We start from the raw sequence: 18,505 nt of genomic DNA, 5'->3' as shown, positions 1-18,505 counted from the left end.
TCTTCGGCCCAGGTCTAGAGACAGTGTTAGACCGTACCGCCAATAAGAAGGCGTTCCCAGTGAAACGAAAGCCCCCAAATCAACCCAAGAGGGGGTTTCGTCCACAAAAAAGGCCTCCCAAGACACAGGAGAAAAAAAACTTGGCGCCAAAGGGGTAAGGGCGAAGGAGCAATTTTTTTTTTTTTCCGCCCTCCTGAGCAGCCCAGTGACTCGGGGGTCACAGTGTGGGGGGATTGGGAGCCTTCCTTCCACAATGGGAAGTAATCTCCCCCAACCAATTCATCCTGGGGATCATACAAAGAGGGTACTGTCTAGAATTTACAGAGCCCCCTCCACGTCAAAGCTTAACGCTTCTCCCCAGGTGTATGGCAGAAGCCCTCTTAGGGGCATTAAAGGAACTAGAACAGAATGTAGTGTGCAGAGTTCCAAAAGGGACAGGCTTTTATTCACACATGTTCGTGGTGAGAGCCCTCGGGGAGTTACAGATTAATTCTAAACCTGAAACCTCTGAACAAAGTGATTATTTACAAAAGATTCCGGATGGAATCGATATTCAGTCAGGGCGTTGCTACCCCAGAACTGTTACATGGTGTCACTGGATTTGAAAGACGCTTACCTCATCCCCATTGCGGGGGCCTTTCAAAAGTTCCTGCACCTGGCAGTAAAGGTAGAAGACCAAACTATTCATCTGCAGTTTCAGGCGCCGCCATTTGGCCTATCCTCGTCACCCCGGGTGTTTACGAAGGTCATGGCAGAGGCCATGGCTTTTTTGCGAATCGGGGGTTTCAATTATTGCATACCTAGACGATCTACTTCTCTTCGCACCATCCTCAGAGCAACTAATCAGGGATCTGGAACTAACGAGGACAACCCTGAGAGGGCTAGGATGGCTACTAAATCTGGAAAAATCCAGCCTTATTCCCGCTCAACAGATTTCCTATCTAGGATACCTGCTGGATTCTACTCAGCTGAGTTTTTCTCCCTCCAGAGAATTCTGAAGCTATGAAAATTCTGCCTTCAGAGCAATCGGCAGGTATCAATACGGGTGGCCATGTCAACCCTAGGCCTACTAACGTCTGCCATTCCGGCAGTCCAGTGGGCAGGCCTTCATTTCCGTCCCCTGCAGGCACTGATTCTAAAGGTGTGGGACCATAGCCAAGAGTCTTTAGACACCCTGCTTTCAATCCCTCCTCGGGTCAAAAGGTCCCTCTGGTGGTGGAGGAAGCAGATAAATCTGTCACAAGGGCGCCTGTGGATTATTCCAGTATCCATAGTAATTATTAGGGACGCAAGTGGCAGAGGCTGGGGGGCACATCTGGGACCTCGGTTGGCGCAGGGGACATGGAAAAAGGAGGAGCTCAAAAGGTCCTCCAACCGGAAAGAACTAAAAGCAGTGGGACTGGCACTCAGAGCTTTCAGGGAAGACCTACTGGGACAACATATCCAGGTACGGTCCGACAACTCTTCGGTCATTGCTTATATAAACAAGCAAGGTGACACGAGAAGCAGGGTTCTGTTAAGCCTAGCCACAGAGATCCTCGGCTGGGTGGAAGCCAATGCGCTGTTCCCTTTCAGCAGTGTTCCTGAAGGGAGTGGAAAATATAGTGGCCGATTTTTTTTTTTTTTTTTTTCTCAGCCGAACACAGCTGAGAGCGGCCGACTGGGTACTCAATCAGGTTTTCAACCTCCGTCAAGAGATGGGGCCTCCCAGAAGTAGACCTATTTGCCTCAAAAAGCAATACAAAGACCCCATATTTCTTCTCAGCAGGTGGGAGAACGCGCTAGGGGTAGACTCCCTAGCACAAAGCTGGCACTTCAGAGTTTTCTACGTCTTCCCACCTCCGGTGCTTCTACCAGCAGTTCTAAGAAAATTCCAGGTAGAAAACGCCACGCTAATTTTAGTGGCTCCCTACTGGACCAAGAGTTCTCGATCCTCGGTCGGTTTGCGGTGGAACCTCCCTGGCTCCTTCCAAACGGAAAGGATCTCCTATCGCAGGGCCCAGTTCTGTCCCCAGGTAGGCTGCTGGAACTTAGCTGCCTGGCTTCTGAAGAAGAAATTCTAAGAAGCAAGGGTTTTTCCGAACAACTGGTATCCACCATCCTTGATAGTAAAAAGGAGGAGACGCGCTGAATCTACCAAAAGGTTTGCGGGCGCTTTAGAGCTTGGTGCCAAAACTCTTTTAAAGTGCAGAGCCCTATAACTGTCCTGGAGTTTCTGCAATGCGGGGCTGATAAGGGGTTAGCCATCATTACCCTTAAAAGCCAAGTGTCAGCGCTTAGCGCGTACCTAGAGAAATCCCTGGCCACCAACTCCTGGGTGGTCAGTTTTTTCAGAGCCCTTTCAAGACAGAGACCAGTGCAGGGTCCTTCCTTAAGTGGGACCTTTCCCTGGTCTTGCAGGTTATGACAGAACCCCCGTTCGAGCTTTTAGAAGAGTGTACTCTAAAGGACCTATCGTATAAGGCTGTTTTTTTGGTGGCTGTAACCACAGCCAGGAGGGTCAGTGAAATAGAAGTCCTTTCAATTAGACCCCCCTTTTTGTGTTGTGTTTTCGGATAGTAGTTTTTAAGACTGACCCGTCTTTTTTACCGAAGGTGTCTTCGAAATACCATAGAAGCCAGGAGGTAATTTTGCCAACTTTTTGTCCTAATCCCTCAAGTGAAAGGGAGTTTAGGTTTCATACTTTAGACGTCAGATGTATCCTACAAATAGCTGACGAAGAGTTTTAGAAAGTCAGACTCTCTTTATTTCTTTTTGAGGAGCAAGAAAGGGACAGAAGGCGTCTAGACGCACCATTGCCAGATGGCTCAGAATAGCTATTAGTCAGGCCTACAGGCTAGCGGGTAGAGAAGTCCCCATGGGAATTAAAACTCTACCAGAGCTATGGCAGCTGCACAGGCGGAAAGAGCTGGAGCAACGCCAGAGCAGATTTGCAAGGCAGCCGTATGGTCCAGTTTCACCACATTTGTGAAACACTACAGAGTGGATCTGGTATCGGCAAGTGAGCAATCATTGGGCGAAAGGTATTGCAAGCTGTTGTCCCACCCTAAGTGGTAACTGCTCGTCTAGCCTCTCAAGGTGGCTGTCCTGAAAGACTAGGAGGGAAAATTTAAAGTTACGCTTACCGGTAACGTCTTTTCCAGTAGTCTTTCAGGACAGCCCTAGTACCCACCCGAATTTTTGGGAGGTCTTGAGGAAGACCTAAAAAAGGGCACAATAGTAATGTGATAGTATGTTAACGTGTTCTTGTGTCTCCCCAGCTAATTGGAGGTGCTCTAGAAAAAACTGAGGCTGACAGGGGGAGGTGTCAATTTATGGGGGCTGGCACAGTGTTTCCCAGGAAGAGGAGCCAAGGTCTCAAGGTGGCTGTCCTGAAAGACTACTGGAAAAGATGTTACCGGTAAGCGTAACTTTAATTTTTTTTTTTTAAACTTCTTTTGCACTACAGGTTTGAGGTAGTTCTACAGCAGTAGATCGGGAGGCATCCTTTGGATGAAAAATGATATAAAGTTCCCTCACAGGCCACAGCGCCACTTTGGGATGTTGTGGGAAAACAGATGACCTCATACTGTTTTTTCTTCTTTCCATGTAGTCACCATGAAATAGAAAAGCATGGCCGTATTACTTTCCTGATGTTGTCCTTTTCTGCCATTTAACACTGTGGAAGGCGTTGTTCTAGCCTTGACCATTTCCTGTCCCTCCCAAGTTGGCAATTTCTCATGGTGAGTACATGGAAAGGGACCCGATTTTGTCAGGTGAAAAATAAGGGAATTATGCCAAAAAAGGCCTTAATCTGTGCTTCAAGTGGTTGAAAACCCTCACATACTGTATACCCAGTGACATTGCTAGCATCAGGTGATGGAGATGAAACAAATCCTCCCGCATAAATTGAAGCTGTTTATTTTAGTTTAGATTTTTCAAAAAAACAGATCAAAAGTATATATTTTTTTTTCTCAACTCTAGCAGCAGAGTGCAGGGATCTGAAGTATCAGTGATAACAGTAAGGGGAGCTCTGAGCCTTGATTGGAGAGAGGACACACCCCCTTCACACAGTACACCACATGCAGAGCTGAGGATTTGGTCACCTGCAGTGTGCTGTAGGTTCCCTCCCTATGAACTTTTTTCTTTTTTGGAAAATCTGTCAAGTTACTCGCACAGACAATGGAGGAAGGAGGCAGCAGAGAATCAGTTTTGGATAGACAACTACACAATACAGAAGGATGTGCTTTGATTATAATTCATGTTTTAGGTTTATAACCACTTTAAACCATGCCATACTTAAACCAGCTTAAGACAGAATTGATGAAAAACAGAGGTTGTTTGGAATGCAGAGACAAACGGTAAAGCCAAGGATCCTCAAACTTTAATAAGACCCTGTTGTAAACCAGTCTGGAGAATGAGGAATACGTATTTGTCAAGACTGGGTGTAGTAACCTGTTTTGACTTGAACTGATCTCCCAGAGTCCAACACTATTCCTGCTCTAATGGAGCTATCTTCATGAAAAGTGGTTACACAGATGTAGAAGATGCCAATTGGACACCAACCAAGACTGTATTGTAAAGTCCAGAGGGCTAATCAGACATTAGACCTTCTAAAATATACAGATAAGCTCTAGATCATATTTTAGATCTAATAAATCGTAACTTCATTCTGCTAACTTCATTCTGAAAGCTCGTCGGGTCAAAATGGATGCATTTAGAATAGTTGGTATTAAGGGCATGTCTGAGCTTAAAGGGGTTGTAAACCCTCAGGGTTTTTCACCTTAATGCCTTCTATGCATTAAGGTGACAAACCTTATGTGCTGCAGCACCCCCGGCCAGACCCCCCTTTGATTTAAAAGAGAAAAAAAGTTATGCTTATTCCATACAAAGATTTTAGCAAAGAAACAAACATAGACAATTACCATCATTTTGTTTGTAAATATACATATATACAAGAAAAAAAGAGAAAAAAAATTGAGAATCAAACAAGACAAACAAACCAACAACATACACCTCCTTGATTTCCAATTCCATTTATATTGTACAATTCTCAACTTCTTGATTTGTTATAATTCAATCCCCCCCCCCCCCCCCTCTCTCACCAACCCCTCCACATGAGCCATCGTACAATAAATTTACTCGATTTTAAGCCAATAGTACCATATTTTATTAAACTTTTGAGGGACCCCTGTTTATATGCCAATCTTTTCTTAATATATCCATTTTGTTACCCATTGCTTATGGGTTGGCGGGTTATTGGCAATCCACTTTTGTAAAATGAGTCTACGAGCTAGATAGAGATCTAGTCCATATTACATACATCTCTACAGGTAGAACTCCATCTGAAATTATTCCCAATATTGCTAGAGCCGATTGTTCCAGTGACAGGGGCGAGCACCGCAGGTCCAGTCGCTGTCTCGAGTCCTCATTGGATAGATAGCAGCTGCTGTCAATCAAATCCAGTGACACAGGTGACGAGCCCGAGTCCTGCTGTCTGTGTCAATGGACACAGCAGCAGGACTCGGGAGCGTGCCCGCACAAGTGCCCCTTTGGAAAGCGGCTGTCGGAGGGGGTACTCAAGAGGAGCCAGGAGCGCCATGGGGGGGGACCCCAGAAGAGGATTGGGGCTACTCTGCGAAACCTTTGCACAGAGGAGGTAAGTGGAACATGTTTGTTATTTAAATAAAATAAACATTACAATCCCTTTTAATCTCCACCATAACCCTCAGACCCCTTGATTGGGTAGAATTCTGAGACCCTCTACATCATGGGTGCTCAACCTGTGGCCCTCCAGCTGTTTGCAGAACTAAGTCCCATGAGGCATTGCAAGGCTGTCAGTTAAACAATCATGACTCCCAAAGGCAGAGGCATGATGGGACTTGTAGGTCCGCAACAGCTGGAGGGCCAAAGGGTGGCCACCCATGCTACATGGTCAAGAAACAGCTGTTGCATTAGCAGCTCTGAGCTCTTATTTATATTAACACTGCCACAGATGTGGAATGATTTTGACGGCCAGAGACTCTGCTACATCATATTGCACTTGCTCTGCATTGAACCAAAGACCCCGCAGACTCTACTTTTTAAGTGTGAGGTTTTTTAAAAAAAAAAAAAAAATTCTTGCAGTTTTCCTTTCATTAAGGCCACATTTATACCTGCAAATTGGACTGGCAGCATGTACACGTGAGAACCCCAGACAGGGCAGATCACTTGCAGGTGATTTCTGCATAGCGGTTAAATGAATGGCTTCAATTATCTGTGGGAGCTAACTAGGCTGTCGCATGTACATTCTGGTCAATATGAAAGAGTGAATGTATCCTAAAACAATATTTTAAAATGGTTAACCTGAGTCTTTGAATGCTCAATTAGAAATGGAAAAGGTCACCTCTGAAGAGGCTACTGCAGTGTAAACTGTCACATTCCTGTCTGCATGTGAGTGAGCCATCTGAACCTTCTTTTGACTTGTACTGGAGCTGTACTTTTCCCCAGTGACTTTCTACTGCTGCTTAGACTGTTGTACCACCAGCTAGAAAATCTCTGCATAGGGTGAGACTGTATTCATCATATCTAGTATATGTGGAGGAGTACGTAGCTTATAGCGTTAGCCTACACTTACCCAAAAGTCCATAGTGCTGTGTAGGCTTCAGCATCTCATGGCTTATGCAGATTTTCTTATTAATGGCTAAACAGAGTTCAATGCTCAGATTCCCTTTAGGGACAGGTCTCGAGTTAGTTGACAGGTTTTATTATAATGTGTGATTTTGTTTATGCAGATCTGAAAGGGAGCCAGGAATTCACCCTCGTACACCCAACAAATATAAGAAATATAGTCGGCGGTCATGGGACACACAGATCAAACTTTGGAGGCGTGCTCTTCATGCTTGGGATCCCCCTGAAGAGCTATCATTTGAGTAAGTCTCCCACTCCTATGCATGTTTACCATTAAAAATGCCCTTCTTTGTTTTTTCAATGTTAACGTGGTTATTTAACTTGCTATTTGATCAAAGGGTGTTGCAAGAGCAATTGACCTAGGGCACAAGGAAAGATTGTTAGCATGGTGAGGAGTGTAGTGTTAATGTGGGTGCGATAAGAATGTAGGTGGGAGACCTTTACTTGCTGTTTTATGCTGGTCAGCTAGTGGGTAAAAAGTCTTGAAACTAAGGCACTGTGTTGTCAGTTTACCTTTTTAACGTCATTGGAAGTGGTGCTTTTTTTAAAAAGATGCCATGGGGGCATATGCATGAACCTGTCCAAGCTAGTCATGCTTGCGTAGTACGCCATCTCCCAGGACTAAACAGCCTTGCAGCACCGAATCTGAGCCACCCGCTGACTACACAAAGCCAGGAACTGCGGCTACCACCCACGATGGTTTACTATGGCGTTAAGCTAAGATGTCCTGGCCAGGACATCGTCCAAGAAGGCCGCGCCTCCATCTTCTCGGCCCTCTACCCCGTGTGCCACACACCAGAGCTGACCTGGCTCCCTGCAGCAGCTGCTGAAGGAGTCTGACAGTTTGACATTTACCCCCTGGCTTTCCATGAAAACACAACCAGACCTGCTCAATCAGTTTCAGCAAATGCTCACAAGAGCCGTTAACCTCAGATATCATCACAGAAAAACTGACACATGAAATTTGTGAAGTGGTCATCTGCACCTCAGTGTTGGAGCAGAGGATGGATGAACATGATCTCCTTACAGGCACCCATGCTGAGGAACTATAAATTATCTGTGAGGAGAATTTATTCTTACAGGCCTGTAACCAATGCGGTTTTTCTGCTAGCTCCATGCCTACATCTCCTCTGCCTTTACCCTTTCCACCTCCATCCACTACCCCTTGCCCTCCACCTCCCCTTCACAACCCTCCTTCCCCTTGTACTGTTCCTTCTCCACTTGTAATGGTTTATTGCTAGCAGTATTGTATTGTTTGGGTGACTCAAGGACTCTGGTTGCTTTGACTGTGATCTCTCCTCCCACGGAGATGTTCTCTATTCCTCCTTCACTAAGACCTCGGCCCCCCTTTACATCCAAGGCATCCACAGCCCTTGACCCCTCAAACTATTTCTTTGTGGCTCCCTAAAGCCTTGCTCTCCTCACCGGCCAAGTTGGGTACGGAGAACCAGGCTCACCCTAGCTACTGCAATCACCTAAAACATCTTGACTGCCACCTACTACGTTTCCATATGTTTTCTTTATATTACCGCTAGTTTGCCGTATTTTGCATTTCTATCTAGACCTAGGGGCTGCCATGCCTCTAACTTGGGCTCATTCTTGCTTAGTGGTTTATCTTTGATGTTGCGCCCCATAGTTTAACACTACCTACTACATTACCTCCCAGGGCAAGCCTACTACCTTATAGCCCATGGAGGTTCCCTAGCCATCGGTTTGGGATGCCTGTTATATGCACTGAGATTTATCATTACTGTACTACATTCTGTATCTTTTTATAGGTTGTTACAGTCCCAGAGACTGTTCACTGCTCCCCACCACTAGTCCTCGAGCACATCACTTCTATATATTTTTTTTCTTTTTAAGGTATTACTCCTTTAAAAAGGGAGTCTAGAGACGTTCTTATGCGCCCCACCCGTAAGAGTCCGTAATCGCCAGGTTCTCTTGGACCCAGCGCATCAAGAATTGTGGTAAAGGGTCAATGACAGTTGCCCTTTACCACGTGATCACTCCATCCAATGACGGAGCAATCGCTTGTCAAACCAGCACATGTCCAGTCCAGCTCTCCTCAAACGTGATTGGTACAATGTGTAAGGAGAGAGCCAGTGCAGCAGCGCAAGTGGGCTGTCTCTGGAGTGCCCACGATCTGTGCCAATTTATAGTAAGAGGAATACCGCTCTGTAGTGCACCCAAAAAGGGTACCTGTTCGTGAAATATTGAATAACCAAAATAGTGATGAAAATAACTTGGTGAGAAAAAACTACATAATAACAAAAGCAGCCACTCTATGTGAGATACACACACTAATACAACAACATAACAAATATAGCAGTGCTGTGAATAAGAGTAAATACTGGTACCAGTGTTGATGGGACTAATTGGTTAGAACCCAATTTAAATGACTAACACAGTTCTTGAAACCTAAATCAATAAGTGTTCGCTGGACAGTCCTAACACAGTGAACAAAGTCTAAATAAATATTGTGAAAAGACATAGTCTTTAAAGCAGGAAATGTAAAATAGAAAAAATTCCTCCACCGCACCACTGTGGTATCTAAAAATAAAATGCGCACTTACCAAAAGGCAAGCACAAGGGGGCTTGCGACCTTAACCCGGTCAGGGCCTTTCATTGGATGGGCTTGTAGGAAACGACATACCACTTCATACAGCCAAAGAGTGATGATACCGCTAGTCCACCAGGTCACAGGAAATCACTCTTATCATGGAGATTAATAAAGGACTCCTAGCTGAGGGGTTGTTCTCATTTAGGGGTACCCCGGGAAAAGAGAGGGAAACAACATAGCGTAATCCTGGTTTTGAGATTTATTAAAAGAATTAAAATAACGCTTACAGTGTAGCAGATACAAATAAGCATAGGAAGGCGGCCGGCTAAAAACTATCACCCGTCCCACTCTGACGTCGTCTGGTGCCCCAGACGACGTCGGAGTGTGACGAAACGTGCGTCGGACGTGCTGCATCTACCGTCTGCAGGACGGGTGATAATTTTTGGCCGGCTTCCTATGCTTATCTGTATCTGCTACACTGTAAGTGTTATTTTAATTCTTTTAATCTCAAAACCAGGATTACGCTATGTTTCCCTCTCTTTTCCCGGGGTACCCCTAAATGAGAACAACCCCTCAGCTAGGAGTCCTTTATTAATCTCCATGATAAGAGTGATTTCCTGTGACCTGGTGGACTAGCTGTATCATCACTCTTTGGCTGTATAAAGTGGTATGTTTCCTACAAGCCCATCCAATGAAAGGCCCTGACCGGGTTAAGGTCGCAAGCCCCCTTGTGCTTGCCTTTTGGTAAGCGCGCATTTTATTTTTAGATACCACAGTGGTGCGGTGGAGGAATTTTTTCTATTTTACATTTCCTGCTTTAAAGACTATGTCTTTTCACAATATTTATTTAGGCTTTGTTCACTGTGTTAGGACTGTCCAGCGAACACTTATTGATTTAGGTTTCAAGAACTGTTAGTCATTTAAATTGGGTTCTAACTAATTAGTCCCATCAACACTAGTACCAGTATTTACTCTTATTTACAGCGCTGCTATATTTGTTATATTGTGCCAATTTATGCCTCGTCGTGCCCCTTCAGGGCTCATCCTGACAGTGCTCCCTGCATGTTGGGCCTCTGTATGTGGCCCGGCTGTGAGTCTCACATGTGGTATCGCCATACTTGGGAGGGGTAGCAGAATTTTTTGGGGGGTGTAATTTTTGCTATGTTTTGGAAATATCTTATAAATTGACCACTGTGTGTGTGTGCACAAAAGAGGTTTTTCATTTTCTTTCCATTTTTCCAAAAACTTGTGGAAAAAAAATGACTGACATGTTCAAAAGACTCATTATGCCTCCTAGATTATGTTATGGGGTGTTTGCTTTCCAAAATGGGGTCATTTTATGGGTACTTCCATTGTCCTGGTGCGCCAGGGCCTTCAAGTGTAATAGGTAGGCAAAAAATGTAAATGTGAAATTTGTGTCCCTAGAACACCTGGCGGTGTTCCCTACATGTTAGGCCACTGTATGTGGCCTGGCTGTGAAAGTCTCACACGTGGTATCTCCATACTCAGGAGTAGCAAATTGTGTTTTTTGGGGCGTAGTTGTAAGTATGCTTAAGCCATGTGAGAAATAACCTGTTCATGACAATTTTGTGACAAAAATAAATTACATCATCAAACTCACCTTGCCTCTTACTAAATACCTTGGAATGACTACTTTCCAAAATGGGGTCATGTGGGGGTTATTTGTACTTTCCTAGCTTGTAAGGCTGCTTTAACACAGTGCTGGCTGCTCGTGCTAAAGCGCTGCTCATTTTTCAGCTGCTAGCGGGGGTGCTTTTTACCCCAAAAAGGTAAAGTCCCATTTTGCGGCACTTTGAAAGGCATGCCCATTAATTCCAATGGGCAGGGCATTTTGGGAGCACTAAATATAGCGCTCCCAACCCAGCCCAAAGATGCTACTTACAGGACTTTTCGGAACGTCCCGCAAGCACACCACTCCAGTGTGCAGACACTGGAATGGGAGGCAGTTTTCAGGTGCTTAGCAGAGGCTATTTCTAAAACCACCCCAGTGTGAAGCTGGTCTTAGTGTCTCAAGAAATGAGAAGCCGTCAGTACATCAGGTTTGATAAATTTTCAATGATTGCCACCAAAGCTTGTAGACTCTAACTTTCACAAAGATAAAATATACACTGATTTTGGTTATTTTTAACTATAGATTAGATATGTAGCAGTATAACTTTTGGCCAAAATTTATGAAGAAAGATTACTCTTTTGCAAAATTTTATAAAAGATTAAGAAAAATGCATTTTTACAATATTTTCGGTCTTTTTAATTTATAGTGCAAAAAATAAAAAACCCAGTGGCAATTTAAATACCACCAAAAAGCTCTGTGGGGGGGGGGGGGGACATTTCATATTGGTACAGTGTTGCATGTCTGAGTAATTGTCATTCAAAATCTGAGCATTGAAAGCTGAAATATTAGCCTGTTTAGGAAGGGCGTAAGAGTGCCCAGTGGGAAAGTTAATCTAGATATCAAACTTCTGGCCAAAGTGCTTTCGTCTTGCCTTAACTTGTTCATTGGCACACTTATTCACAAAGACCAGACAGGGTTCATCCCTGTACCTGCTGCATCCTGTCCTACTTCATTTCTCTGGACATACACAAAGCATTTCACAAGTTATCCAGGTCGTATCTTCACTCCATCCTATGCTGCTGGGGGTTTGGCACCCAGTTTTTGCAATGGGTCTCGGCCCTATAGCAGAACCCTCAAAGCTTGTGTACCCTACTCCCAGTTTCTGTTTGGACCCTTTCCCCATTTGAGCCAGGCACCTGTCAAGGTTGCCCTCTTTCCCCACTCCTTTTCACCTTGGCGATTGAATCTCTTGACTTTTTTTAATCTGCTCAAACACAAATATCCAAAGTCTAGAACTAGGTGGACACCAGCATAAACGGTCTATTCAGTGACCATGTCCTCATCTTCCTTACCGCTCCCTTAATCTCCTCCCCAAACCTACACTCTACACGCTCTCGTTTTTGGACAATTATCTGGCATACAAGTCAACCCACAAATTGACAGCTCTAAGGCCCCTTTCACACTGGGGCGGTAGGGGGCGTCGGCGGTAAAACAGCGCTGTTTTACCGCGGTATTCGGCCGCTAGCGGTGCGGTTTTAACCCCCCGCTGGCGTCCGAAAAAGGGTTAAAACCACTCGTATAGCCGCGCTGTCCCATTGATTTCAGTGGGCAGGAGCGATTTAGGAGCGGTGAATACACCGCTCCTTCACCGCTCCAAAGATGCGGCTGACAGGAGATTTTTTCTTCTCCTGCCAGCGCACCGCTTCAGTGTGAAAGCCCTCGGGCTTTCACACCGAACAAACAGCGGAGGCTGTTTTGGGGCAGTTTGCAGGCGGTATTTTTAGAGCAATAACGCCTGCAAACCGCCCCAGTGTGAAAGGGGCCTAAACCTTTCACTTCCTCCATTCTTACAGTCCAATCCCCCTGGACCACCTTGCACATCTAGGTGTCAAATTTACGGTTAACCCCTCAGGTCTCTTTTCAGCCAACTACCCTCCTATGCTAGTGCACCTTTGCTCTGTCCAAATGGTCATCCCTGCTCTTAGCTTGGATGGGCAGAATACTGGGGCTCAAGATGTCCATTCTCCCCAAAATCCTCTACCTTTTTCATGTACTGTCCATACATTTCCTGTCCTATCTGCGTATTCTACAGCAAAGAGCCTTTTAAACTTCATATGGGGGGAAAAAAATTAAACCTTGCCTACCTAAACTAACTCTTTACACTCCCCATACAAGCGGATGCCTTGGTGTGCCTAACTTTACCAAAAATTATGCCATGCAGCTTGCACAACTTCCTAAATACTGTGCCACTTAGGGAACACTTCTATGGGTAGCTCTCTAATCTGGACTGCGAGCTCCCCCCCTCCTACAGCTAACCACCTTTTGGCTAATACCCACGCAACGTCGCATCATCACCAAACAGCCTATCCATCTGGGACAGACTTTGCTTCAGACTACAATCTCCTATGCTTCATTCGCAATCCCTCCTTCTGTCCAGCTTGGTCTTCCCCCATCCTCCCTTGGCCTGGACTCAGGCTGGCCTACTATGGGCTCATCACCTTTTTACAAATTGTTCAGTCATTCCCTTTTTGGGGCTTTCAAAACTTTTTTTTTTTTCCTCCTACACACCACCCCCCACTTCACCACTTTTGAACAGGCCTGCAAAAAGGGCCCCCACATACTTGGTCTAATCTCAGACCTCTCTGCCCTTCTCTACACATTCCATGTCCTCCATCGGCATACGCTAGCAAGTGGGAAAGTGACCTTAGCCTAACCCTTGATCCAGCTGATTGGGTGCATATATGGTAGGCAACTATGCCTCAACCCAACATTGTAGCTCTAGAAACCAGCTACAAAGTGCTCACCAGATGGTAGCTGGTCCCTGCAAGGATCTAGAAAATCCCCCCCCCCCCCCCCCCCCCAATATTCCCCACATTGTTTTCGAGGCTGTACTGCACCTGGCACTCATGTGCACATTTGGTGGGAATGTCCCACGGTGCAAACATTCTGGATCGAAGTGTTAAAGATCCTCTCAATCCTCTTCGAGACGCCATTGACATACAAGCCTACAATAGTAATCCCAAACAAGCCCTTGGCTGTGACCCACTGTCAATTCAAACTTCTCCTGTTCATCACTGATGAGCGCTCCTAGGTAGTTCATTAATCCTTCCCGCCATTAACTGCCTGCCTGTACGAGATGCAGACTGTCTACAGAATCCTGAGATTGCACCTGCTGCTGTATGAGTGGATATGATCACTACATATAAATGCAGAAGTGGTCCATATAATGAACTTGGTGTAGTTCACTTTTTTTCTGTACAAAGGACTAGGGGCACTTTACAAGAGATTTAGACTCCACATATGAAAAGGCTTCTTCACAGTAAGCTGTCAAAATGTGGAATGAACTCACACAAATTAGTTCTAGCCAGCTTTGTTTTTGAGGTAGATAATCCAGCCGCCTGAAGGTTTTGATATGCATTCTGAGTGCTTTTCTAGTGACCAATTGTAAAGTGTTACTGCAGCCTTTTCTTCAGAGTGAACCTATAGGACCATTTTCTTACCTTCCTCATTAAGGTGTTCCTAGAAGTTAATTCCATCTGTAGAACTACAGCTAACTGAATAAAATTTTAGTATTTCTGGAGAGTGCACCAAAATCCTAGAAGTGGTTATGGAAATACTGAAACCAGCCCATTTGACACCAACAACCATGACAGTCTCAATTACCGATCCTTTCTTTTCATCATTCTGGTGTTTTTGATGTGAACCTTACTAATGCTCCACACCCGTATAGATCACAATAAACCATCACTGTTCCATCAGTGATTACTTTTCAGCAATCCCAGGATTTTTTTTTTTTTTTTTTTTTTTTTTTTTACAACCTCATCTCTGGCTGGGATTTGAGACAGTAGGGGCACTTCCTGGTTGTTTCTGCCTGAGCATGGGTCTTGCAAAGTGATTTTCTAGCAGTCTTGCATAACTTGTCCCTGGTCTGTCTCCTACAAATTACTGGTCTCCCAGAACTAGTATGTCTGCAGCATGAGTCTTCTGTTAGCAATTTATAGAATTATGTATGGCACGTTGGTGCTTCCAGGGGCTCCAACTGAGCTGCTCTATACCTCCATTGTTGCCAAAGATCACCTAAACCAATGCACATGTGCAATTCCCTCACTCAACCACTTCGAAGAGCAGGGTTCTAATTGGGGGGGTGTTACAAATTACCTTTTCACTCTACACTTTATTATGTAATGCCTATCATTACATCATCCACTTCTCTAGCAAAAAAAATGTACTTATTTTATTTTTTACCTCCATAACACTGCCTACCCCACTATATCTACTCAACAAACAAGTCCAAACACTATATTAACATTGTAAGCTAAAGCCTATCACTTGGCAACAAACATTTTATAAATGTATAGGCTTTCAAGTCCAGGCTGCATTCTGCAAATGTTTCTTTGGGCTAAATTAAATTTCACCTTTTTTAATATACCATTGATATGCTTTCACCTTAGGAAAGAAATGCCATTTGATGACTCAAAGCAGAGTTTGTTGGAATCCTGGAGTTCCTTTCAAGGTTTGGAGGATGATCTATTTGACCTGCAGGTATGCAAGATCTTATAATGGAATGCTTAGTATCTGGTATCCATATTGTGCAGAAGTGTTTCAAATAGGCCATGTTTAATACCTTCAATCCTTATTCCAAATGAACTGGCTGTCATTCTGATCCAGCAGCTTTTATACTAGCTAAATAATTGACCTGGTTCAGTAGTGATCTGTTCTGCACCAGATATCTACCCTCTGCATAGAAAAGTAAAAATATAGGATTTGATGGTCCTGTTAACAATGACCCATTTATATATACTGAGACAGTTTTAAGGCCCGCACACACAATACTGCTCTGAAGCGATCGCGTGATAATCTGATCATTTTATGCACAGCTTTCATCTGGAATTATCCGAAGGGACAAACACAAAAATGTTTCTCGTACGATACCAGATCGTACGTTTTTAATTTAATCAGTACAGTTTTCGTACGAATATGCAACACTTTACTACATTTTCCAAATTTTTATCCTGTTGTATGAGAATTTTTGAACTTTAGTAACCTTCATCAAAAAAGGACAATCATTCGTCCGATAATCTCATCGTGTGCACCGGCTCAGGCTTAAAACTCTTCTGGGGCATCAATTGGCTCTTCTGTATTAGGAATTTCTTATAACTTGCTATTTAAATGGTGTGTGCATGTGGTTGTTTGAAAGTGGAATCCTATTCTAGTTTTTAATGTGTGTACTTATGTACTTACTATGTCACCTTGTAATGCACTGTCAAAGATGTTAAAGCTATAATTGATATACCTGAGCCTAGGCTGGCTTTTTTTGGAGCTGAAGCTTGAAAAGTGCTTCTAGCCTAAAATGGTGTGCTGCTAGGAGCTTAAATATGAACTAGTGTGCATGGGGGCTAATTTATGGGAATAGTTTTGTTAAGCATGTGTGCTTTAACTGTATCAACCAGTACTATTTAGCTAATATACAGTACAGTAAAAATGTCAAGTTTTGTCTCATTCTGAAGTGTTTCTTTTCTTACAGATATCAGATGTACCTGATGTGGCATGCCCTTCTGAAGATCCAACTAAGACTTTCTTCAACTGGATGCAGAGCTATGACCCTGCACAGGCTTACAATTATCCATATTGGATAGGGCAATAGATTGTCTTTTGCAAAAGAGGAAATTGATTTAAATCGGCTCGTTAAACCATACTACTTTCTGTGTTGGAGAGGGGCTAATTTTGTGAGTTGTACTATTAGGTGGCAATTGTAAAAAAGATGCCATATAAAATATTCTTTTTGGTATCATTTATCTATAGTAATTTATGGGCAGCGTTCAGATTGCTTATTTAAAATGTCACAAAAAAAATTGTAAAATATCTGGTATGGTAACTTTATAAATACAGATCAGTGGGCATTTTTCTTTAGTATAAAAAAACAAATCTGTGAATTATGTAAGCACTACTCTGCTTTTCCTTCTAAAATGGAACCTGAATGTATGTACAATTGTAATGGAGTCTGTCTTGTATGTGCAATAATGGATCACATTAATCTGAATTATAAATGTCTTGTTAAAGTATGTGGAGTGGTGGCGTGAAATTATATCTAGGTTCAGTAATGCTGCTTGTGAGGCATAAGCTGAGTTTCAGCTACATTGCAAGATTCCAATGTGTGACCCGTAATAATGGTTAATATCTTGTTCATGTATCATACTGTATAAATACTGAGTGATACAAATTGAAAATGTATCAACTGTATTACCAAGACATTGGTAGATGCTTTGCAAGAACAGGGATTGTCTTAAATCAACTATTTAAAATATTGCAGTTGCAAGTGTATTCCACTCTTAACGGATGCACTGTTTTGCTTTTATAGGTGGATAACTGGTTCACAAACTAGTTTCGATCTTGGAAAATTTGCCCTGCTAGTGTCTGCATCCACCTTTGTGTCTGAGTCTATCTTTACTGCTGCAGTTTCTATATATGGAAAATCCGGCAGCATAAGTGAAGCGTAATGTTAGACTGGGGGTGTTACACAATGGTTGATGCACCTTGATACCTGTATGCAGAGCTCTTGTAGCTGAAGTTCTGTGAAAAATAGAAGAAGCTGATGTGCAAGTCAACTCAGGAATGTAGATACATGTGTGGAAAGATTGTCCCTTAATCAGTTACTGTTAATCTCTGTACTGTAATTTAAAACCACTACCAACAGTAAAACCTTTTCAAACAGAATTATTTGGGGGAATAAGTCAACATTGTAATGATTTCAGTGTGGTACTCCATATTGGGATGCCTTTTGAGGCATTTACTTTGTTTTGTCAAGTATTTTGCATGGATGCCAAATTCAAGATTTACTTGGGAATTCTAAAACCAGTACAATTGATTGTATGCATTCAGTTTTTAAATAAAATCTTATTTTCAAGATGCTTCATGTTCTGGCTGAAAAATACAGGTCTCTGGTTTGCAAATACTGTATGAAGGAGCTTTTAAAGGTAATTTGAGCAGATAAGCTTTTCTGGGCATGAAATGGGGAAGATGGTTCCATGTGCTTTATAACATTCTACAGTTTTTTTTTAACCCAATACCAATTGTCATGTGTTGCACCCAACCCACTGTGCATGGGAGATGCAAACAAAAATGCAGTTAATTTTCCTTGCCTGTGATTGGGTATTCTCTGCAGTCTGAAGCTTCAACTCATTTGTTAAGCTCTGGAGCAAATGCCCTTGCAGAGTGCAGTCTATTTGCCTTTAGTAAATCAACCCCAATGATATGGTGGGCATTTATTTCCCCTGCCAAGTGTGTGGGGAATGTTACTTAACCACTTCCAGCTCAAGGATGTCATGATGTCCTGGACTTTGAGTGGGGATATCTGAATGATGCCTGCAGTTACAGGCATCATTCAGATATCCTCATCCTTTTCAGCTGACAATTCTGTGCACCGTAAGAACAATCATAGCGGCAGCAGTTCAGCCACTTGAGCATTCTTACAGGCAGTGGGAGGGGACATTCGCCGCCCTCCGGTGCTTCTACCGGCTCGACCGTGCCAGAGAAGGAATCTGCCACCGGACATTGATCATAGGGATTTGCGGTGATCAGATGGTCCCCAGTCATCTCTATGACCCTTGGAGGCCCGGGCACGATGTTGTAACATGTCCAGGCCAGCAGAAGTAAACCATGCTGATGACGAGGCTGGAAAGGCCGAGACAGGGTTTTTTTTTTTTATCTTGGTCTTTCCAGCCTGA

At 43.6% G+C, this 18,505-nt stretch overlaps 1 protein-coding gene across 3 annotated transcripts in view; it reads left to right on the top strand.

Moving 5' to 3' along the window:
* Positions 1–17,681, top strand: part of LOC141132234 (oocyte-specific histone RNA stem-loop-binding protein 2-like) — a 104,524-nt gene extending 86,843 nt beyond the window's left edge. For all 3 annotated transcript variants that reach the window (XM_073620424.1, XM_073620425.1, XM_073620422.1), the window contains 3 exons: positions 6,753–6,890; positions 15,233–15,323; positions 16,306–17,681. In XM_073620424.1, coding sequence (XP_073476525.1) covers positions 6,753–6,890; positions 15,233–15,323; positions 16,306–16,425 — 349 coding nt within the window. In that variant the 3' untranslated portion in view covers positions 16,426–17,681. The remainder of the gene's footprint in view (positions 1–6,752; positions 6,891–15,232; positions 15,324–16,305) is intronic.
* Positions 17,682–18,505: the final 824 nt, after the last annotated feature.

This window comes from Aquarana catesbeiana, linkage group LG03 (genome assembly GCF_042186555.1).
Source record: "Aquarana catesbeiana isolate 2022-GZ linkage group LG03, ASM4218655v1, whole genome shotgun sequence".
In the NCBI taxonomy this organism is placed as follows: Eukaryota; Metazoa; Chordata; class Amphibia; order Anura; family Ranidae; genus Aquarana; species Aquarana catesbeiana.
The sequence above is the reverse complement of the archived record's forward strand: the minus strand, read 5'-3'. Positions and strand labels throughout refer to the sequence as shown.